Source organism: Propithecus coquereli, unplaced genomic scaffold (assembly GCF_000956105.1).
Source record: "Propithecus coquereli isolate 6110/MARCELLA unplaced genomic scaffold, Pcoq_1.0 Scaffold2, whole genome shotgun sequence".
In the NCBI taxonomy this organism is placed as follows: domain Eukaryota; kingdom Metazoa; phylum Chordata; class Mammalia; order Primates; family Indriidae; genus Propithecus; species Propithecus coquereli.
Genome location: NW_012144966.1, coordinates 9152153 through 9176480, shown reverse-complemented (window position 1 = coordinate 9176480; position 24328 = coordinate 9152153). Strand labels below are relative to the sequence as shown.

At 39.8% G+C, this 24328-nt stretch overlaps 1 protein-coding gene across 1 annotated transcript in view; it reads right to left on the bottom strand.

Annotated features, from left to right (window-relative positions):
* The window catches only part of CDH17 (cadherin 17, LI cadherin (liver-intestine)), a 62615-nt gene that overhangs the window by 25794 nt on the left and 12493 nt on the right, over positions 1 to 24328 (bottom strand). The window contains exons 3-9 of the mRNA XM_012643561.1: positions 19453 to 19551; positions 7828 to 7962; positions 6780 to 6918; positions 4694 to 4852; positions 4396 to 4595; positions 1953 to 2084; positions 1496 to 1646 (exon numbers count right to left, since the gene is read on the bottom strand). Of these exons, the coding sequence (XP_012499015.1) occupies positions 1496 to 1646; positions 1953 to 2084; positions 4396 to 4595; positions 4694 to 4852; positions 6780 to 6918; positions 7828 to 7962; positions 19453 to 19551 (1015 nt within the window). The remainder of the gene's footprint in view (positions 1 to 1495; positions 1647 to 1952; positions 2085 to 4395; positions 4596 to 4693; positions 4853 to 6779; positions 6919 to 7827; positions 7963 to 19452; positions 19552 to 24328) is intronic.

Here is a 24328-nt window from a genome sequence, read left to right as displayed (position 1 = left end):
CATCACTTCCAAGATTAGGTTATAGGACAACTGTGACTTCCATCTTGTCTTTTCTTGCTCTCTCTCTCTCAGAGCTCTCGCTCTGAATTAGAGGCACCCAGCTGAACTGCACTCAGATTCATGATTCACAGAAACTGTGAGATAATACACATTTGTTGTTTTAAGCGCTAAGTTTTAGGGCAATTTTTTACGCAGCAATAAATAACGCTATATTAAATGTTTGGCCCAATGCAAAGAGACTTCAGGTATTATCTATATAAAGGTCTTCAAAGGTTTTCTGCCTTTATTCAGCATCACAGACTACCCCAGATTTCCAAAAAGGGTGATGCCACAAGTGTTTGTTGGCTACTGTTACATATTCCACTGTTACAAAATTGTCACTGTGAGAAGATTCTTTATTATGATTAACTGAAATCCTTCAAGCTGTCATTTAACTCTTCCTGGTGTGGCAAAAGTTAGAATAAATGAAACAGAGAGGACCTGAGCTGAATACATGGACTATAGATAGCCTACACATGACATCTGACACCAAAAAGAATGAGCATAGCGCAAACAAGCCACTCGAGCAGCACCCACCAAGCCACCAGAAAGGCATCCACTGTGTCAAAGGTGTGTAGGAAGACGAGTAGAGAGATCAAAAGAAAATGATGAGAATGTCTACAAAGCATATAAGAATCTGCCCAGAAGGGAAGCAAAGCCCTGGAAATGATACCCGTCAGAGGCTGCTAAACTTGTAAGCTTCTGAAACGTACACAGCAATAGGGACCGAAACATTTCAAGGAAAGCCAGCCTGCTCAGTCAATGGTTTCAACACCAACGGAAGAAACAGACAAGGGTTGTCCCCAAACCAGGGAAGTCATTAAACTCCCAGAAATCATAATGTTCTTACAAGTACTTGTTCCCATACAAAACTAAAGCTATCATGAGACACAGTGAAAGAAAACATAGTAAGTAAAGACCAAAAGGACAAAAATAGATGGGACTCAGACTTCATCTACCAGCCTTTTGAATTATGATCAGCTTCCTAGAGAAGGAGGCTCAAGGATCAAAGTCAACTTCCATTGGTATTGCTTATTTATTGCAGGGTATCTGACTTTGGGTGTAAATGTTTATTTAAATTATTTAGCAAATTTGATGAAATTGTATCTCTTTTAATGAGCTTATTAGAGGTCAAATAATTTATGGGAAAATCTTGCAAATGAAATATCCCTGTGCATGTACACAGGATACTGATGTAAGCAGTTACGGTACTGGTGATAGTAGCAGTAACAGTGATAGTAATGGTGGTGGTCATTATAAAAGCTCCCATTTAAGAATACTTCCCAGATATTGCCTGATCCAAACCCGAGGTGCATTTAACCTCTATGCTGCGCTACAGACATGGATTATTGATTCCCAATTATCTGCCCACTTTACCCACCAGAGAGGAGAAAGGGATTCCAGAGTTTGCATAGGGAAGACAGTTACACAGCATTGAACAGCTCTCATTTCTTACCCAGTAGTTCATTCTCCTGGACCTCAAATACAGTCACTACAGATGGACATGCAGGCGGGTTATCATTAATGTCTTTAACTTTTACATGAATTTCCAGAGGGTATGAAAGTGGTTTTCCGTTCTCATCCTTTGCAAGCGCATAAAAAACATACTACAACAGGAAGGTCAGAGTTAAGACAAGACTTTCTCACCACCCCCTTTATAAGACAGAGAAAATTGCTGTTTCATTTCTATTTCATTTACCCACTTATCTTCAATTGGCTTAGGAAAAAATGAGATGGGTAAGAATTGTGGGAAAATTACCGAATTATAATGTCTTTGAAAGCCAATAATATGCTGGGGTCTGGAATGCAGATTTTTTTTTTTTTTTTTTTAAGTAAAATCGATTTTGCTCTCAACTGTAGATGGACATAGGACTTTATCTTGTTGCCTGTGAAACTCGTCCCATTTTACTCACTGAATCCTTTTCTTCCCGGTCCAAGGGCTGAGTCACATAAACATTTCCTTCCTGGTCAATTGAAAATGGGAATGTTGGCGGCTTCTCTTTTTCAGATAAGGAATACTGTGCACCTGGATCATTCCACTGCACCTACAGGGCCCAAAGTGAATTGTGAGGAAAGATCCATTTAGACAGAGAGAGCTCGAAAGGAAATTAACAATTTTCTGGTTCTCAATTTGAAATTTCTGACAACCTTGTTTGTATGTCTGTGGTTTCTTATAACAACTCAATTACATTTTTCATTTTCAATCTAAAATGAGCCCTTTTTTCCCCCATCAAGTTATATTGCTCATAAAAAAGCACACCAGGGAATTTTTCTTCTCTAAGGCAATTCTTTGTTGAACCCTCTAAAGGGTTTGTGGGTTGTTTTCTTTTAGAAGTCTGACTGTGAAAGCCGCATATTCGTGAAACATGAATTTAAGAAACGAAATGTACTTTGTAGCTGCCATTATCTGAAGACTAAGCCATGATGTATGAAGCTTCTAAAATTCACCAATGAAGATGAATAAGAGCAACAGCAGCCACTGGAGACTCTTCTCCACGCTATTATTTAAGTAAGACAAATGACACCTAAATAAGGCACATTCCTCCCCTAAATATTTAGTCTGAAAGACTTCAGGGATAAGAATAACTGCCAACTCCTAGGGTTGTTTTGTAAACAACCCGTAAAAAAATTAATAAACTCACTAGTAAGACCAGTCTCCTTGCTATATAGACAAGGCCTGACCTCTTAGATATTCTAATAGTAATAATATATTTATTGAGGGTTTACCACATGCTACATGTAAACATTTTTATGTATTGTCTCATTTAATCCTCAAACAGGCCTACGAAGTAGAGGCTACTGTTATCCTCATTTTAGAAATGGGGAAACAAAGGCACAAAAAATTGAAGTGACTTGCCCAAGGTCCTACAGCTAGTTGAAATTTCCACACTAAACAATTCTCTTCGACCAGCCTGGGAAGGTTATCAAGGACATAACTTTGTCCCTTGCTAGTCATTTAACTATCACCCACTGTCCATGCCAAAGACTACCTTCCTGATTCTAAAGTGAGCTCCCTTGTGTCCTAAAAACTTGGCCTGTTATCTTTTTTCTTCAGCTGCACCTCTCCGCTCTCCTGAGTTTCAGAACGTACAGGCCTGGAAATTGGGTGTGGGGCACCCAGAATTTCCTTTCTTTGACAACCCCAAGAGCAACTGAGCATATTGGTTATTTTTAGCATTTTCAAATCCCTGTGGGATAACTTGAATAATTGCTAGGAATACTTTCATCTTGGCCCCAAGTCTGAAAATCTCATGGTAATGAATGCTAACATGCTTTCTTAGCTGAGAAAGTGCAATTCCTCTTGCTTTCATTCTTTTTTTCTTTTTTTCCTGAAGATGAAGTTCATTAATTCAACATTCAATAAATAAGACTCCCTTTAGGTTAGACAATAGATATGGTAGGATGGGCCATTCCAGGGTCCCTTAAAAACAATAGTATCCTTTTAAAAAAATTTTTAGGGTAACTACAGACTAGTACTTCTTCATAACATTAATATCTTTTATCTACTTTCACAGATACTACACCTCAGTTAATCTTCATAACACTGAGAGGTGTTATTATCCCCATTTTACTGACGATAAATTGGGGCTCAGACTAGTTAAATGACTTGGTTCATGATCAGTCATTAAAGTAATGGAGCTAGAACATGGTTTTAGTTGTCTGCTTCTAAATCCAGGGATTGCCCATTGACCCACAGCTTTCATGTCAAGGAACCTCCTGGGCTTCTAGAAAAGATCAGATCTGGATGGAGTCTAGCCTGGATTTCCAGGAGCTAAGGTAGAGGGGGCTCAGGGAGCCCATAGAAGTCAGGAGAAGCATTTGAATAGAGGCGAGAGGCACACACTGGAGATGGAACAGTGTGGCGAAAGGGTGTCTCCAAGGGTAAAGGTTGCCTACTAGGACACTCTTACCCTTGGCAGTCCTGTCTCTATCCCTTAAGCCTCTGACAGGATGAGTCTATTGGGTAAAGATTTTTCCCACAAGCATAAGAAGCATCTTTTCAAAAATATTTGCAACTTCAAATTCAAACCATGTACATACACACCATGTGTGCACCATGTACAACCACTGTAGGGCAGCCATTCCCTGCACTGCTGACAGGGAAGAACATGACTGCTACTTTTAAGGTGAGGGTGAGTGAAGTCCTCTCTGAAAGCTCAAATATATATCTGAACCCAAGCTTTCTGCCCATGATGGCCAAGTCCAGAGACTTGGGGCCAGAGACTATTCAATGTGCTTTACAATTAGGCTATGAAAAAATGTATCTAAGGAATGTATCAGTGGAGACCATGAGGGTGGGGCTCTAGAAAGTGAGGCCATTTATCCAATAGGCTCCAGGTGTTACTGGGGCACTACCTGAGTGATTTTGATGGGGTGAGGGTCCGTGGAGTTTTCTACTATCTCCACAGGTTCTGGTGCTTTCCAAATATTCTCTGTCACCGTAACATCCACTGACGTGGAATCACTGAAGGAATTCTCAGTCTGGCCTCCCATGTCCTTCACTGAGACCACCAAACTGTAGGAAGGGTTCTTAGCAGGATCCAATTCCTGAGACCCTGTGGGAAGTTGGTGAGAAGAAAAGAGACACTTTCAGAGACACATCTAAGTCCCTTTTCCTGACCGAGACAGTCCTAGAGGTCACCCGTCGACATACCTTCTCGGGTGAGTGAGATTGCCCCTGTTTTGTTGTTGATCTGAAAGTACATGACATTGTTGATCTTGGGCAGCTGGATGACAATTTCATAAAAAAGCTGGCCATTGAGAGTGGCTGGATCATCCAGGTCTGTAGCATTGACATACATGAAGGGCTTTCCTGTTGTACCCAGGGAAAAAAATAAAAGATATTAGTTGAAACTCAAACCAACCATAGCCTCTTTTGCCTTCTAAGAAGCAGAGATAGAATGAAGAAGGTGTGAAAATTCATATTAGTGGGGAAATAAATCTTTATTCTGCTCTTCTCCCCTAGGATAGGATTTCTTAAAGTGTGGGCCGGGAACCTCTAGGGGTCCCAGAAACTGTTTCAAGATATCCATAAAGTTAAAAACCGTGTAGTGTGAAAGAGCCATTCAAAGTGCAAAATAATTTAATGGCGTTTAGTGTAAAGGAATACAAAATATATCATGGATATGGTTTCAGATTTCACACTGCAACTAATCTTTAAGAAACCACCACTTGTTGAGTTTTGGTACAGTATCACAAAATGTCCACAGTTATCTGAAAATGTTATTAAAATATTCATCTCTTTAACTACATGTCTGTATGAGGCTAATTTTTCTTCATATACCACAACTAAAATATCATATGGCAACAGAATGAATGTAGAAATAGACATGAGAATCCAGTTGTTTTCTATTAATTCAGACATTAAGAGATTTGTAAAAATTAAAACAATGCCATTTTTCCCACTAAATTATTTTTACCTTGAAAGTATAGTTATTTTTCATTAAAATGTTTTAGTGTTAATTGAGTTACTAAATATTTTTTAATTTCTCAGTTTTAATTTTTAATACAGTAAATATTGATAGAACCAGTGACATACTGGAGTCAGCTCATGGGAGCCAATAGTTGAATTTTCAGAACTTCTGTGAGTCCTTAAAAATGGTAAAGATGGTAAATTATATATGTATGTTTTACCTCAATAAAAAAGATTTTTAAAAGAAAAGAAATTTTGTGAGTCAATTTTTAACATCATTGGTAGTTGGACAGAGGCCATTGTGGGAGTTATTTATGCTATGGAAATCGGCAAATGCTAACAAATCAGGGATTTGCTTCCTCCATCCTCCAGAGAAACAGCTGTTAAACATTTACCAGGACCCCACTGGACAGAACCCACCTGTCTAAACGTTCTTTGGGGACCTTAGTATCAGAGTCTGTTAGTGAGTCTTCGGTGTGCAATCTAAGGGACAAGGACAGTGAAATTGCTCCATATAATAAAGTGGAAGGAAATTATTCCCTGAATTATTAGAAGTGAGCATCAAAGACTAAGAGAAGATTAAGTAATATAAAGGGAAGCTCAATGATGAGTTGATGGAAATGGCCAGGAGTCTTTCTGAGAACCCAGAAGTCTAATACTCATTGTTGTTTTATGCGCACTTATGATGTGATGTTCCTCTGAGGTGCCTGCTGCATACTTATGCCTTGATGAAGGGCTTCTGTACAAATGGAGAGTAGAAGGTCAATGCAGCAGAGAAAAGGGATAAGCTGGAAGGTGGATGTAATAGAAGAAAAAACTGGGAACAAGCAATGACTATGATAATGTAAGTTCCTGAAAGCGTATGGGAGAGTAAGCTCACCTTTCCAGAATGTTCTAGATTGTTCTATAGTGCTAAGGTATTTTTAAAGCTCACCCTAGGAAACTGTTTCTCAACTGAGGGTGATTTTGCCCAGTTGGATATTTGGTGATGTCTGGGGACATTTTTATTGTCACAACTTGGGGGAGGGCTGTTCCTAGCATCTAGTGGATAGAGGTCTGAGATGCTGCTAATCGTCCTGCAGGAACAGAACAGCCTCTGACATAAAAAGAACTATCAGGCCCAAGATGTCAATACCAAGTGCCAAGGTCGAGAAATCATGTTCTAGAATAATAAGAATAAGAAAACAACTCCCAGAATATCAGTGTGAAGTTTAAATAAGATGATAAGTGTGTAATGAGTGATTGCTGTAGCTGTTAGCCAAATCCGTCCCTGCCATCTGATGCCCTTCCATCTTTCCATAAACATCTCCTGGCTCTGGCCTGTTACCTGGGCGAGAGTTCTGCCTTACTGAGCCTTCATACTTTGACTGGAGAAACGTGGGCCGGTTGTCGTTGATGTCCTTCACTTCTATGGTGATCGGGACGGGGCCCTCAACTATAGCTCCCTGAGCATCCAGGGCTGCAACCTGACGTTGAGGAAAAGGAAATGACCTTGGTGAGACTGGACTTCACATCACACGCCCAAAAGTCACTCGAAGGAAATTAGAGCTCAAAGAACCAATGGCCTGGTGACTGTAGGGGAGAAGAAACCCACAAAAGCCCAAAATGGGAGCTGCTAAAACAGGGGCCCTATCAGTTCAGCCTGGCTAGTCATGACCGTGACTTTCCAGCAGTGGGGTATGCTGGACCCCCGACATGCTTCTGTTCCTAAATGACTGGAGTGGGTGAAATGAGAGCACTTTCACCCTCGAGGCTACGGAAGTGCGATGTCATCTTACGGAGCCGTTATGGTGGTCAGCCTGCAGAGCCTGCAGCAGAAGGTACTAGACAGAAAGCTTTTGGCTTGCTCATTTTTTCAGTTAGCTCTCTGCTATTCCTAGGTATTCAGATACCAACTGTGAAAACTAAGGGGGAAAAAGAGGGAGAAGGGTCTATTTAGTCAGCCTTTGTCCACTGGTTCCTTCTGCCTCTTACCAGGACCACAGGGGCTCCACCCCAGCACTGATGCTGCCTTCGTTGTGGGTCCAGATCTCACGCAATAGCCACAGGCAGATACCAGTGAAGCATCAGAAAACTGCTGGCTTGGTTTTGATTCAGGTGCCTGAGCATGGCCTTACTTGGAGGAGTAATAATATCTGAGAGCCCTGGCAATGTAAATTGGATTTCTTTGGTTAAAAATCCTAAGGAAAAGAGTCCCTTTGCCATGCTCCTCTGTAACTGGTTAAAAAAGACATATGAGGTTCACAAAGTAAGCCATTAATGTTAGGAGAGCTATAGCAGGATTCTAAGCAAGGGATGAGGTGCCAATGATACTTCTAGAACAAAGGGTGCTCAGAGAGATTGGAGTTAGGTCCCTTTGTCTGGTCTCAGTTCACCTGGAGATTGTAAATAGATCTTGTTTCCCTGTCCAGGGGTTTGATGAGATACAGAAGTCCATCTGGTTCTATCTTGAATGTGTTGTTTGTCTCCCCAGTTAGTTCAAAGGACACAGCAGGAGGATTGACCTTAAACTGTGAAAAAACAAAAAAATAGATTAGGTTGGAAGGAAAAACTATGTTGTGGAATTTGTAGAAAGTCCCCAATTTCAGGTAAAGTGTTCATTTGTACAATCACTAAATAAGAAATCCTTAGCTTTTAAAGTGGTACATTCTGAAAGTTTGCTTGTACATTAACTATGTAATGTGCAAAATATATTTTCCTCAAGAAACAATGTATAATTTAATTCAATATATTGACAAAAGCCATTGATGCTTTAAATTGTAGCTGGGGTTACAGGAGATTTTTCTGGGAATATCTGAAAGCTATGGTATTACTAGCTTCTAAGAAACATTGAAAAGGGATGCTTTATTGCTAGGATAAAAAGATGTCAGTACTTCTAAAAATTGTGACAAAGATAAATAGACATGTTAATATTAAGGAAAACAATTTATAAGTGACTTCAACTTGATAAAATGCTATATGATAATCTCTTAATTATTAATATTTTAGAAGTGAAGAAAATATCAACCATGATATTTTATACATAAAGGACTTTTAAGACCATAAAAATAGACAATTCACATAAATCTAAGAAGACACAGAAGTTATTCAACTTCATTAAGTTTTAATATGTTAATATATTTTATTAACAAATTAAAAAACAATGCCAATGTTATTAAGGATACAAAGAAACATCATTGATAGAAACAAATTAATATAATCCTTTTAGAAATAACTTGAAGTATAAAATGTTTATAGCCTTTGATAGCAAACATTACTATACAGAATTTATCTTAAAAAAATTTTTTTAAACAATAAACTACATGCTTATAGTATAAGTAGCTTTATTTATAATACTGGTAAAGTTGAAAACTCCTAAATGGCCAGAGAAAAAGGACAGTGAAATTATTATAGCATATAAGCTTGATAGAATACTAATTGTTAAAATGTTTATTCTACAAATTATGAAGACACATAAGAAACAATGATATGATGCAAAATAACAAAAGTAAATTTAAGAGTAGATCTAGACTATGATTGCAATGGTACCAAAAGTGTCCATATCAGTAGGCAAGAAATGCAATTTTTAATAAAAATATGAGAACAGTTGATGTGTTAACCAGGTAAGATTACGGGTAAAGAATTTTTTGTGCTTGTTTGCTTGTTGATATTATATTGTTTATATAATAAATGAAAGTGTTGCTATCTTGTATTTTAAGAAAAAGGCCCAGACATAAGAGAGAAAGGTGGAGTAAGAACCTGCACAAAACTGCTCCTCCACAAAAGCAATGGGAACACTGGCAAAAATAGTAAATAGCAGCTTTGTCAGAACCTGGGAAATTAACCAAATGCTTGTAAAATCCAAGAAATGTTAATTTCTTAAAAATTGCTAAATATCAGTAAGAACCAAGCTTTGTGATCTTTTAAGATGCCCTAATCCCACTGTCTTTTCCTAAGATCTGAAGTACTCTTGAAAACCAAGAGCCTCACAACCACAGTACCACTGAGGGGGCAAGAAGGGTTTAGAATTTCCCAAAAGCCACATCAGCAGAGAACTATCATTATCTGACCCATCTAACATTTCCCTGGGAACATCTACTCATGGGGCTTGTATTTATTTGACCTGACTCAGAACTCACTCACTACCAACAATTGTTCCCCTGTGGCTTTTGTTGAAAACAATCATCAGCAATTGTTTAACATTGCAGCTGCCCGAGGCAAGCAAATAAGAAGCTGACCAAAACACTTAAAAGGAAAAGCTGGGAAATGAGATGTCCATAGGGGGCTTTGAAAATCACTGGTATATTCCTGGCAATCTAGAAAGCCATATTCATGAGCGGGGCCATGTACATGCCTGGGAAAGGCCTGAGAAGGCCCTAATCCCTCACCTCTGGCTGACCTGGAGGCTCTGCACAAGCAGAAAGTGAAGGCTAAGGCAGAGTTGTAAACTGCCTGCCACACTGTTGAAGGAGTGCCCCAACAGGCACATAGTGCCCCTTTGTAAAGGCTAGGAGACTTACTGATGCAAGGCTTTTAAGGAAATCTCTGTCCAGTCATTGGCTGAACACTAAGCTAACTGAGCAGAGACTTCAGTGACTGCAAATGACAAAGAATATAGACTTTACAGAATTAGTAAACAAAGTCACTAAACAAACAGCAACAGCAACAAACTCTGGGAAAAGGAAGAGATGATTTCCAGAATTGCCACATTATTTAAAATGTTTAGTTTTCAACAAATTATTTTGAAACATACAAATAAATAAGCAAGTCCCATATATAGGAGAAGAAAGCAGTCTGTAGAAACTGTCTCTGAGGGACCTTAGATGTTGAATTTACTATGTAAAGATTTTTAAATCATCTATCTTATGTAGGTTCAAAAACTAAAGAAAACTATCTCTAAAGAACTAAATAAAAGTATAAAAACAATGTCTCACCAAACAGAGAATATAGATAAAGACATAGAAATTTTATTATTTTAAAAAGTAAGAACTCTGGAATTGACAAGTACAATAACTGGAGTGAAAAATTCATTAGAGGGGACTCAAAAGAAGATTTGAGATAGCAGAAGAATCAGTAAACTTGAAAAAAGATCAATTGAGATTTTCCGCCCAAAAGTGCAGGAAAAAAGTGAATGAATAAAAATAAAGAGATTCCAAGAAACCAGTGAAATACCATCAAGCAAAAAAGCACATGCATTGTAATAGTACCAGAAGGAAAGAGTAAAAGGGGAAGAAATATTATTTGAAGACAGAATGACCAGAAACTTCCCAAATTTGAGAACGGCACTAATCTATACATCCAAGCAGCTCAATGAATTCGAAATAAAATAAACTCAAAGAAATCCAAACCTAGACACATCATAATCAAACATTTAAAAGACAAAGAGAAAATCTTGAAAGCAGCAGCAAACAATCTTCAAAGTGCATAGGTTCAGCACATACAAGGGATGTTCAATAAAACTAACAGCTGATTTTTCATGGAGGGAAGAAGGCAGTGGAATGACACATTCAAAGTGCTGAAAGAAAAAGAGTGCCAAGTAAAAATTGTAAATCCAACAAAACTATTCTTCAAAATGAGGATGAAATTAAGTCCTACTATTATCAGACAAAACACACTTTAAGAAAAAATGGTTAGAGGCAAAAAAGGACATTCTATGATGATACAGGGGTCAACCCATCAAGAAACCATAACAATTATGAATACATATGCACCTAACAATAGACCTCAAAATACACAAAGGAAAAACAGAATTGAAGAGAAAATACATAATTCAACAGTAATAGTTGAAGATTTCAAGACTTCACTTTCAATAATGTATAAAACAAATAGAAAGAAAATAAGAAAACAGAAGACTTAACACTATAAACAAACTAGAAGTTAACAAACTCCATCCAACAAAAGCCAATCACATGGAACATTCTCCAGGCTAGATTGTATGTTAGTCCATAAACAAGTCTCATTTAATTTAAAAGGACTGAAGTTATACAAAATATTTCACAATGGAGTAAAATTAAAAATCAATAGGAAAAAAAATTGGGAAAAATCACAAATATGTGGAAATGACAACACATTCTAATAACAGGTCAAAGAAGAAATCAAAAAGGAAATTAGAAAATACTTTGAGATAAATGAAAAATAAACCACAACATATCAAATTTTATGTGATGCAGATAAAGCATTTCTTAGAGGGAAATCCATAGCTGTAAGTGCTTATATTTAAAAAGAAGAAATACCTCAAATCGATAACCTAATCTTCTACTTTAATAAACTAGAAAAAGAAGAATAGCCCCAAAGCAGAAAAAAATAATAAAGATTAGAGTGGAAATTAATGAGATTATAAAGACAAAGGAGAAAAAAAATCAATAAAACCAAAAGTTTACTCTTTGAAAAGATCAACAAAATTGACAAATTTTTAGCTGCAGTGACCAAGAAAAATGAGACAAGATTCAAATAACTAAAATCAGGAATGTAAGAGGGCACATAGCTGCCAACATTATAGAAATAAAAAGTATTAAAGAGAATATTGTGAGCAATTTCACAATCAAAACATGTCCTCACAAAAGCTGTACGTGAATGAATGTCCACAGCAGCATTATTCATTATACCCATAAGTGGGAAAAAAACCAATGTCCATCAATTAATACATGGATATTCAAAATGTGGTATATTTATACACGGGAATGTTATTCAGCCGTAAAAAAGGATGAAGTTCTGATGCATGTTACAATATGGATAAACACTGAAAACATTATAGTACATGAAAGAAGCCATGCACAAGACATCACATGTTGTATGATTCCATTTATATGAAATGTGTAAAATAGGGAAATCTATAGAGACCGAAAGCAGATTAGTGGTTGCCAGGGGCCAAAGGGAGGTGGTCTGGGGAATGACTGCTAATGAGCATGGGATTTCTTTTGGGGCTGATAAAAATGCTGTAGGAATTAGATAGCGGTGATAGTTGCATATCTTTGTGATATACTAAACACTACTGAATTGTACATTTTAAAAGCATGAATGAGGTATGTGAGCTACATCTCATTATAAGTAAAAAGGAAAAAAAGACCTGTCTCACATTTATATCATACTGTCTTGTGATCTAGAAGCCCCTAGAGCGTACTGAGCTGGCTAGTTGAAAACCCTCAATGAAAGAAGTCTATGGTTGTTTAGTTCATTTTATTTTGGAGGGTATATTCACAACACAAGGATCCTGACCACCTGTCATCTGTCATTTTCTTTCTCATGCACACCTCCACGCTTTTTCCCATTCAGTAGGCAAGAAATGCAATTTTTAATAAAAATATGAGAACAGTTGATGTGTTAACCAGGTAAGATTACGGGTAAAGAATTTTTTGTGCTTGTTGTTTGCTTGTTGATATTATATTGTTTATATAATAAATGAAAGTGTTGCTATCTTGTATTTTAAGAAAAAGGCCCAGACATAAGAGAGAAAGGTGGAGTAAGAACCTGCACAAAACTGCTCCTCCACAAAAGCAATGGGAACACTGGCAAAAATAGTAAATAGCAGCTTTGTCAGAACCTGGGAAATTAACCAAATGCTTGTAAAATCCAAGAAATGTTAATTTCTTAAAAATTGCTAAATATCAGTAAGAACCAAGCTTTGTGATCTTTTAAGATGCCCTAATCCCACTGTCTTTTCCTAAGATCTGAAGTACTCTTGAAAACCAAGAGCCTCACAACCACAGTACCACTGAGGGGGCAAGAAGGGTTTAGAATTTCCCAAAAGCCACATCAGCAGAGAACTATCATTATCTGACCCATCTAACATTTCCCTGGGAACATCTACTCATGGGGCTTGTATTTATTTGACCTGACTCAGAACTCACTCACTACCAACAATTGTTCCCCTGTGGCTTTTGTTGAAAACAATCATCAGCAATTGTTTAACATTGCAGCTGCCCGAGGCGAGCAAATAAGAAGCTGACCAAAACACTTAAAAGGAAAAGCTGGGAAATGAGATGTCCATAGGGGGCTTTGAAAATCATTGGTATATTCCTGGCAATCTAGAAAGCCATATTCATGAGCGGGGCCATGTACATGCCTGGGAAAGGCCTGAGAAGGCCCTAATCCCTCACCTCTGGCTGACCTGGAGGCTCTGCACAAGCAGAAAGTGAAGGCTAAGGCAGAGTTGTAAACTGCCTGCCACATTGTTGAAGGAGTGCCCCAACAGGCACATAGTGCCCCTTTGTAAAGGCTAGGAGACTTACTGATGCAAGGCTTTTAAGGAAATCTCTGTCCAGTCATTGGCTGAACACTAAGCTAACTGAGCAGAGACTTCAGTGACTGCAAATGACAAAGAATATAGACTTTACAGAATTAGTAAACAAAGTCACTAAACAAACAGCAACAGCAACAAACTCTGGGAAAAGGAAGAGATGATTTCCAGAATTGCCACATTATTTAAAATGTTTAGTTTTCAACAAATTATTTTGAAACATACAAATAAATAAGCAAGTCCCATATATAGGAGAAGAAAGCAGTCTGTAGAAACTGTCTCTGAGGGACCTCAGATGTTGAATTTACTATGTAAAGATTTTTAAATCATCTATCTTATGTAGGTTCAAAAACTAAAGAAAACTATCTCTAAAGAACTAAATAGAAGTATAAAAACAATGTCTCACCAAACAGAGAATATAGATAAAGACATAGAAATTTTATTATTTTAAAAAGTAAGAACTCTGGAATTGACAAGTACAATAACTGGAGTGAAAAATTCATTAGAGGGGACTCAAAAGAAGATTTGAGATAGCAGAAGAATCAGTAAACTTGAAAAAAGATCAATTGAGATTATCCGCCCAAAAGTGCAGGAAAAAAGTGAATGAATAAAAATAAAGAGATTCCAAGAAACCAGTGAAATACCATCAAGCAAAAAAGCACATGCATTGTAATAGTACCAGAAGGAAAGAGTAAAAGGGGAAGAAATATTATTTGAAGACAGAATGACCAGAAACTTCCCAAATTTGAGAACGGCACTAATCTATACATCCAAGCAGCTCAATGAATTCGAAATAAAATAAACTCAAAGAAATCCAAACCTAGACACATCATAATCAAACATTTAAAAGACAAAGAGAAAATCTTGAAAGCAGCAGCAAACAATCTTCAAAGTGCATAGGTTCAGCACATACAAGGGATGTTCAATAAAACTAACAGCTGATTTTTCATGGAGGGCAGAAGGCAGTGGAATGACACATTCAAAGTGCTGAAAGAAAAAGAGTGCCAAGTAAAAATTGTAAATCCAACAAAACTATTCTTCAAAATGAGGATGAAATTAAGTCCTACTATTATCAGACAAAACACACTTTAAGAAAAAATGGTTAGAGGCAAAAAAGGACATTCTATGATGATACAGGAGTCAACCCATCAAGAAACCATAACAATTATGAATACATATGCACCTAACAATAGACCTCAAAATACACAAAGGAAAAACAGAATTGAAGAGAAAATATATAATTCAACAGTAATAGTTGAAGATTTCAAGACTTCACTTTCAATAATGTATAAAACAAATAGAAAGAAAATAAGAAAACAGAAGACTTAACACTATAAACAAACTAGAAGTTAACAAACTCCATCCAACAAAAGCCAATCACATGGAACATTCTCCAGGCTAGATTGTATGTTAGTCCATAAACAAGTCTCATTTAATTTAAAAGGACTGAAGTTATACAAAATATTTCACAATGGAGTAAAATTAAAAATCAATAGGAAAAAAAATTGGGAAAAATCACAAATATGTGGAAATGACAACACATTCTAATAACAGGTCAAAGAAGAAATCAAAAAGGAAATTAGAAAATACTTTGAGATAAATGAAAAATAAACCACAACATATCAAATTTTATGTGATGCAGATAAAGCATTTCTTAGAGGGAAATCCATAGCTGTAAGTGCTTATATTTAAAAAGAAGAAATACCTCAAATCGATAACCTAATCTTCTACTTTAATAAACTAGAAAAAGAAGAATAGCCCCAAAGCAGAAAAAAATAATAAAGATTAGAGTGGAAATTAATGAGATTATAAAGACAAAGGAGAAAAAAAATCAATAAAACCAAAAGTTTACTCTTTGAAAAGATCAACAAAATTGACAAATTTTTAGCTGCAGTGACCAAGAAAAATGAGACAAGATTCGAATAACTAAAATCAGGAATGTAAGAGGGCACATCGCTGCCAACATTATAGAAATAAAAAGTATTAAAGAGAATATTGTGAGCAATTTCACAATCAAAACATGTCCTCAGAGAAGCTGTACGTGAATGAATGTCCACAGCAGCATTATTCATTATACCCATAAGTGGGAAAAAAACCAATGTCCATCGATTAATACATGGATATTCAGAATGTGGTATATTTATACACGGGAATATTATTCAGCCGTAAAAAAGGATGAAGTTCTGATGCATGTTACAATATGGATAAACACTGAAAACATTATAGTACATGAAAGAAGCCATGCACAAGACGTCACATGTTGTATGATTCCATTTATATGAAATGTGTAAAATAGGGAAATCTATAGAGACCGAAAGCAGATTAGTGGTTGCCAGGGGCCAAAGGGAGGTGGTCTGGGGAATGACTGCTAATGAGCATGGGATTTCTTTTGGGGCTGATAAAAATGCTGTAGGAATTAGATAGCGGTGATAGTTGCATATCTTTGTGATATACTAAACACTACTGAATTGTACATTTTAAAAGCATGAATGAGGTATGTGAGCTACATCTCATTATAAGTAAAAAGGAAAAAAAGACCTGTCTCACATTTATATCATACTGTCTTGTGATCTAGAAGCCCCTAGAGCATACTGAGCTGGCTAGTTGAAAACCCTCAATGAAAGAAGTCTATGGTTGTTTAGTTCATTTTATTTTGGAGGGTATATTCACAACACAAGGATCCTGACCACCTGTCATCTGTCATTTTCTTTCTCATGCACACCTCCACGCTTTTTCCCATCCTGTACTCAGTGCCTGCTTCCTGTCTGTGAGCATTTGCTTATCCTTGAATATTCAGCTTAGGGGTTAGTAAAACCTCTCCTGTTCACCCACTATCATCCCCATTTAAAATTGATCACTATTTTTTTTTTTTTATTTCAGGGTATTGTGAGGGTACAAACGTTATGGTTACACTTTATGTCTTTGCCTCACCCAAGTGCGGGTTAAAGGCATGCCCTTCCCCCCTATAGTGCTCCCTGTGTCCTTTAATTGTGGATTAACCCCCCCTAAATCCCCCTAATCCCTGGAGAGTATTTCTGCCATGTGATCACCCTAGCGTTGATCAGTTAGTACCAATTTGATGGCGAGTACTGGTGGAGCCCGTTCTTCCGCTCTTGTGGTGCCCCACTTTGGATAATGGGCTTAAGTTTAATCCAGGAAAGTATAAGAGGTTCTAGATCACTGTCGTTTCTTATGATTGAGTAATATTCCATGGTAAACATATACCAAATTTTAATAATCCACTCATGGATTGACAGGCACTTGGGTTGTTTCCACATCCTTGCAATAGTGAATCGTGCTGCCATAAACATTCGGGTACAGATGTCTTTATCATAGAATGTCTTGTGCTCTTTTGGGTAGATGCCTAAAAGTGCTATTGCTGGATCAAATGGTATTTCTATTTTTAGCTCTCTGAGGTATCTCCAGATTCTTTTCCACAGAGGTTGCACTAATTTGCAGTCCCACCAGCAGTGTAAGAGTGTTCCTGTCTCTCCGCATCCTTGCCAGCATTTGATGTTTTGGGATTTTTTGATAGAGGCCAATCTCACTGGGGTTAGGTGATATCTCATTGTGGTTTTGATTTGCATTTCTCTAATGATTAGAGATGTTGAGCAAAAATTGATCACTCTTTAAGTGTTCTCACCACAAAAAAATCGTGTGTGTGAGGAAATGCTTACACAGCTCAATTTAATCATCCCACAATGTGTATATATTTCAAAATAACATGTACATGATAAATACATGATTTTATTCCATTTAAGAAATCAACACAAATAAAATTGGTCACTGTCTTCACATGCCCTTTGCCCCTTCCGCATCCCACCAGACTCCCATCAGAACCTTCAACACATGTGGTCGTCTGCTTGTTAGTTTCTCCTACGAACTGGGAGCTCACTGGGGCAGGGACAGTGCCCAGGTCATCCCATAGCCCCAGTACTCAGCAGAGCACCTTGTATACAGCAGTCACTCCGTATATGGTTAATAAAAGAAAATGAATGTGTGCCTAGAACACTAAGTTGCTACCAATTTGAGAAGCGTAATACACAAATAAAAAAAAATTTTAAATGCCAAAGAATCTACAACCAAGTGCTCCCTGGCAGGGCACAGAAAGTAAGGAGGATTCAATTCATCTCTTGTGCAAGTCCTGCCCGTAGACTCCTGACCAGTTCCCTGCGTCCTCCCCGTCCTCCTAGAGTTTACAGGCAGAGTGATCTTTTCTGAATGGAAATTGACTCAGACCCATTGCTTCTGGGAGAGAACCTAAGAGCCTTAGAAGTCAGGACCTTCCCTGTCTCCGCAGCCTCCTCTCCCCCTTCTCCTCCTGGCTCTGTCCTCCCTAGCCATAGGGCCTTCTGCCAGTCCTAGGAACATGCCCTGTCCTCTCCCCTCACAGGGAAGCTGTCCCTGCTGTGCCTTTGCTGGGCTCTCTTCCCTCCCTTCCTCACCAAGTGAAGTCCGGCCAGCCTCCACCTCTCAACACATTTGCCGCTTCCTGAGTGCCTGACTTCCCTGACGGGAGAGGCCAAGGCCCCTTGTGACACCGACACAGCAGGGCTGCACAGAGCTGCACGCACACCCTGGCCGGCTCCTGTGCTGGGGCCCTTTGCACTAAGCTGGTACCAAATGAAGGAGCAGAGTGACGATTTTCAGCCTCTGCTCTGTAGAAGGGAAGCATCCAACATGATACGGTCATCCCTGGGCATCTGTGAGGAATCGTTCCAAGACCTCTGCAGATACCAAGATCCACAGATGCTGAAGGCCCTTATATAAAATGGTGTTCTATCGTCACATAACCTACACACATCCTCCTGTGTGCTTTAAACCATCTTTAGACTACTTATAATACCTAATACCATGTAAATGCTATGGAAGTAGTTGTCATACTGTATTTTGTGTTATTTTTGTTGTATCATTATTTTTTTTTATTTTTGTGTGAATATTGTCAGTCCTTAGTTGGTTAATTCATGGATGTGGCACCTACAGATACAGAGAACCAACTGCAAATATGCTGCAGTTAATGGAAGACACTTGCCTTCAAAAACAGTTTAGCAACCCTCTGCTACTTCCCTGTGACACGGGGCGGGGAGGAGTCCTGGATACTCACAGAGGCTGAACAAAGCATCCTCCACCCATCCCAGGGCCACACGGCTTCCTAAGCAGATGTCTGGTAAATACAGTAGTATGTTTTTCTCCTTCTCCATTATGTTTCCAGGATTACCTCTGTGCTCTTAGTAGCTGAAGTCCCTTCCCTCACTCCCACCTGCAGGCCACCCCCTGCCCACCAATCTGATGCCTTTCACAGTCACCTAACTAAACAAGACAACCGCTTGCCAGCATGCCTTGGTGATGGCCAGGCCTGGGCTCAGAGGCACAGTGAGGAAAAGGCAGCCTCTGGTCAGAGGCCATTCCAGCGCTGACTCTAGAGAAGCCACGTCTTCAAATGCTTTAAGCGGAAAGTGCATCGAACAGACAGTTCCCATGGTCAGATGGCCATTCCCCTCTCCAGGGACCGGCTCCCTTTCCACTCTAGACAAGAAGTGGTGCCTACAGGACCCAGCTCCCTGCGGAAGGGATGGGAACACTCGCCCCAGAGACAATTGAGGAAATGCAATGAGAATGTCAAGTGTAACTCTTAACAATACTGAGGCCACCATGTCTCTGTTTACCTTCGCTTTTGCAATCGTTTTTGATAATAGATGGCCATGCCTCTATTTTATTTCAGCTGTACAGTAGATAAAAGAAAGCATATGGAATCGAGGTGACAGTGGGCAAGGGCAGCCTTTACCTGGAATATGATTTGACTCGGTTCCTGGCCTTCAAAAATAGAAAACGTCATGGGCTTTAGGGGTCCGCTAAACTTCCCCTCTTGGCCATATCCAGTTGTCTGTTCACAAAGAAAGATAAAATTAGTATCTACTAATATTATGAATGTGTGTCACCTGTTGATTTGATTAGGGATTCGAGAACCAACATATGAAACACAGGATTCTATCACGCCTGAAAACAATGTGAACTCTGGTCAACACAAACAGAAAGGGGTTCAATGTTTGTTGAAGCTCAACCATGTCAAAGTAGCTTGTGTGAGCTTTGCATTGTGTTTCCTATTTAACCTTCAGAGCAATTCCCCTGTGAGAAGCACATTAATATCCCCATGAGGATGTTAGGTTAACACGGCACACACTCTCAGATCTGACTGAGCGAAAGTTTGTGGTCTTGCACAGAGCCACTCTGCCTTCTAACTTCTACATGATTTTACACCAGCTTCATAAAACACCTCCCTCCACGCCTATTATTTAATGAGGACATTCCTGGCAGATTTCCAGCACTCTGGAGTTCAGAGTCACCTCAAGGACAATTGCATTTATAAGGGGGAAAAAAGAACACACGGATGTGTTTAGTACAATGCTTGTATGTTACGTAGTTACACGGCAAATTTGGGGAAAATTTGAATCTGAATTTGAACTGTAACTTTAAGAAAAGCTTACTATTTTAACATTTCATTAGCTCTTTTCATTCATTTAGAAATATGACAAAAACATAAAATGTTTACTTCAAGCTCCTTATTTCAAGGAGCCCTACAACAGTTCTAAACTCTAACCCAAAAGCCAAGCAGCCTCTGCAGACACCCACATCCAGGCTGGAATAGCAGTCAGCACAGCTGGGATGGTAAGAATGGCTCACACTTGCTAAGTGGTAAGCATGGCTTCGACAGTAAGAATAGTTCACACCTGCTAAGTTAGTACCTGTGGAGCTCTGTCCTAAACACATTTAATCCTGATGACAGCCCTACAAGGGGAAATTACTATCATCAGTCCCATTTTACAGGTGATGAGACTAACACATAGGGAGGTTAAGTATAGTTTGCCCAGGTAGTAGCTAAAAGCAGAATTTGAAGTTGTGACTCTAGAACCAATTCTCTCAGCCACTACGTGCCAGTACCCACTACAGGGCACAAAAGTGGCCCAGACAACCTGGAGGGAAAGCCGGCTTCATTGGGGATGTGCACAAGGGTGTGACCCCCCCCATTCCCACCTCCAGATAATGGGACACATCACCATAGTCCTCACTACATTGGCCCCTCTGACGGGAGATGTGAGGTGGAGCAGAGCAGGTGACTGCAGGAAGGGACAGCTGCCATACGCCCACCTAAGGGCACCCCATAGGACCAGGCATTGAGGGCCTCATACCCATGATGGTCTTTCCTCCTTCCTGGGTGGTTCTTTGGGTCTCCCATTTGTTGTAGAAATCAGGGGTGGAATAGGTTAGAATCAGAAGCATATGGTAAGCCAGTGGTTTTTGGAGCTAGACAAATAATACCAAAGAAGAAGAAGAGTTGGGGACAGGGGAGAGAATTCATTTTCCTCTTCTTTAGGAAGAGCAGGCACACTCTTGCCGTGGAAACTGCTGCTCTCTGGGAATAACCCAAAAGCAATCAGTGTGCCAGTGATAGGGGAGAAGGTCTTATACTGTATCCCTCGGTGTGTTGAGTCTTGACTAAGTTGATACTGGATGTTTGGTAAACGAGCAGTAACAAACGAGAATGCAGAAGGCTTTGAAATGTGGTCTTCTCTCTCTGTGACAAGTCCTTGGGTTGGCTGCCCTAGGCCACTGCCAACTCCTCTCCTTTGCTGCCCCCCACCAGAGAGGCTGGGAAGCCAAGTGGTCTCTTTCCCAGCCTCCCTTGCAGCTAGGAAGGTGGCCAAAGGACCCAGTTCTGGCTCGTGAAGCAAGAAGGGAAGCCTGCTGGGGTTCTGGTCAAGCTTTTGTTTTACTGGTGAAATAGGACAGATGTGGCTGGCACCACCCTTCCCCATGGTTCTTGCTGAGACAATGGACCTTGTGTCTGCAGCTGGGGCAGCCGTCATGAACCATGAGAGGACAAACCAGTGCAAAATATGGAACAGCAAAGAGAAAGAAGCCTAAGTTTCTGATAACACCACGAACCTGCTAAACCTGCCCTGGATTGCCCACTTCAGGTTTCTTGTTATTTGAGGAAAATAAACCCCTATTTAGTTAGCTCTAACATCAAATTTCCTTCTATTTGTAGATAAATGGCATTCTTAACTCATAATAATTTTACAGATTTGTGGCCCATCCCTTCCTTTCTAAGTGTATCTTCCTCTGGGAGCTCTTCTTCCTTTCCACCCCTTTTCCACATCTTTTCAAGCTTCATTAACTCCTCTGGAAGGTGGGATGCAAACACTGGGTACCGACATCCAGGTGCCCCCATGGTGGGTCCGAGATAAGGGCAGCACTTTCCATGGAGCTACTGCTTGATGGCGAACTACCTTCATCAGTGTTGGGCTCATGTTGGCAAGCACTCAGCCCTTCAGCTAGTCACACTGGTGAAAACCACATCAGCCAGGCAAACCTCACAAACGGGGCCATGTGGACAAGCTGGCTCACCTGTCGGGAAAGGAGACTCAGGTCTCAGTTCCAGGGTTCAAAGTTGCATCTTCGTATCAGGGCAACACGTCTCTCTTCCTGCCTCTTTATGTGGCTATTGGGGCTATAAAGATTTCCAAGTGCATGTGTACCCTATGAGTCATCGAGCCACATCCCTGGAACCAGGATGGATGGTGTGGTGGAAACTTGTGAAAGGACAAGGGGTGGTGGGTTTATGCAGGAGTTGGAGGAATAGCACCCACCATCTTGCACATAGAGGTGAAAGGAAGAGAAGAGAATGGAACTGATGGTTTTTAGTCATTTTTAGCATCTCCCATGTGGCAGTGATTGGACTAGACCCTTCACATACATCATTTCTTCTGATTGATGCTATCGAAGTATCTCCAGAGAAGTCCCATAGCAGAGGCAAAATGCTCACAGATAGTTAGTGCCACCTTGGGACTGGAGCCAGTTCTGTTGGACCACCAAGCCCCAACTCTTACCCACGCTGCTACACTGCTTTCCGGGCCAAATGACACATGCAGTGTGGCCAGGTCCGCCTGCCCAGTAGCTGCCATCAAGAGTTCAATGCAGGGATTGTGTAGTATTTGTACCAAACTCTTCTTCCTTCTGGAAGTCCCAGGCAAAACTCTAAAACAAGTGGCTCCTCCCTGGTTTCCTCCACTGCCCCATCCAGTACCCTCTTCCCAAACCCTGATCACTGACTCATGCTCCCTTCAGTGCCCTGGAAATACATCTACGCTGTGTTTCCAACCCTCTTGTGAAACAATGTCTTAGAAAAGAATGGAAGAGCCACTCACAGTATAGAATAAATGACTGGCAATTGTTTTAAATTAGTGCTTCTGCTGAATAAAGCTTCGTGTAGAAGACAAGAAGCTCCAAGTAAACTTCCAGTCTTCACAGGCAAGAGCTTGGAGGTAGAGAGTAGGTGGGGGCAGGAGAGAGAAATGTCTCCATCCTGGTGCCCCTGAAATCTGAGCCCCTGGCTTCACCCAGGGACAGCTGTGCTTGCGGCTATCTCCTGGGCAAGGCACTTGCTGCCAGCGATGGTTGGGCAGTATTTCTTACTCTAGGTAGAAATCCCACTGGGGTGAGAGTAAAGAGAAAGAAACCTTATTTCCACCTTTCATCCAGGAAGAAAAATGATGCATGTCGCCTTCTCAAACAAGAAGCAAATAAGCCTACTAATATCAAATTGTTGTGATAGAATCCTAAGACCTTATTATTGTTTCCTAATATGTCCATAGTCACATATATAATTTCTACCCTGTTGCCGGCATTGTGCTAGGTACTGAATCTGCAAAGATGACTAAAACACAGTCCCTTCTTCATGGAGGTTAGGGTCCATATGGATGTAAACACTATATATTTAAAATGCTGTAGTAATAATAATAGCTAATATTTATTGAGTGCTTAGACTGTGCTGGTCACTGATCCAAGTGCTCTATAAATGCATTATCTCATTTAATTGCCACAACATCCCATCAGACAAGTACTATTATTAGACCCAGTTTACAGGGCAGAAAACTGAGGTTCGATGCTTAGATAACAGACCCAAGTTCCTATCACTGACAAGTGGCAGCACCAAGTTTGAAACCAGGTCTGGCTTTGCCACCAGGCTGTGATAATGTCGGTAGCAAAGGACGTCTGAGAGGAAGAGGAGAGATGTCATATGGGAATATTTGACCCAGGTGGGGCTGAGCCCCTAGGCTGTGAGGATACATGATGCTCATAAAGTTTGAACTGCAGTTTTCCCTGCAGGAGGAAGGCTCTAGTAGTTTTACAAGTTTGACTCTATTTCACTTTATAAGTATTTTGAACTGTGTGGGCTCCAGGGTTCAGGTCTCTCTGGGACTTGAAATTTGGGGTATTATTTTTGGGTCACAGAAGAAAGGGAACAAGATCTAGAAGCTTCCTTATTTAAAAAAAAAAAAAGTAGATGCTTCCCCATAATCTTGCTTTATCAATATTTTGTGGCAACTTTCATGAACCTCAGGAGCCTCCTGGGTAAAACAAGTCTGGCACCCGCTGTGCAACCAAGATCGAGGGCTAGGACCCTCAAGTTCCCAAAGCCTGTCAGTCAACAGGGTTCACTCAACAAATGGCTAAAGACAAATGTAACCTGAAAACTCTACACTTTTTATCAGAAGAAAAGTACGGAGCAGGGGCATGATCAAAAATGCTTTTCTTAGTTAATACCAATTTGATGGTGAGTACAAATGGATCCCGTTCTTCTGCTCTTGTGGTGCCCCACT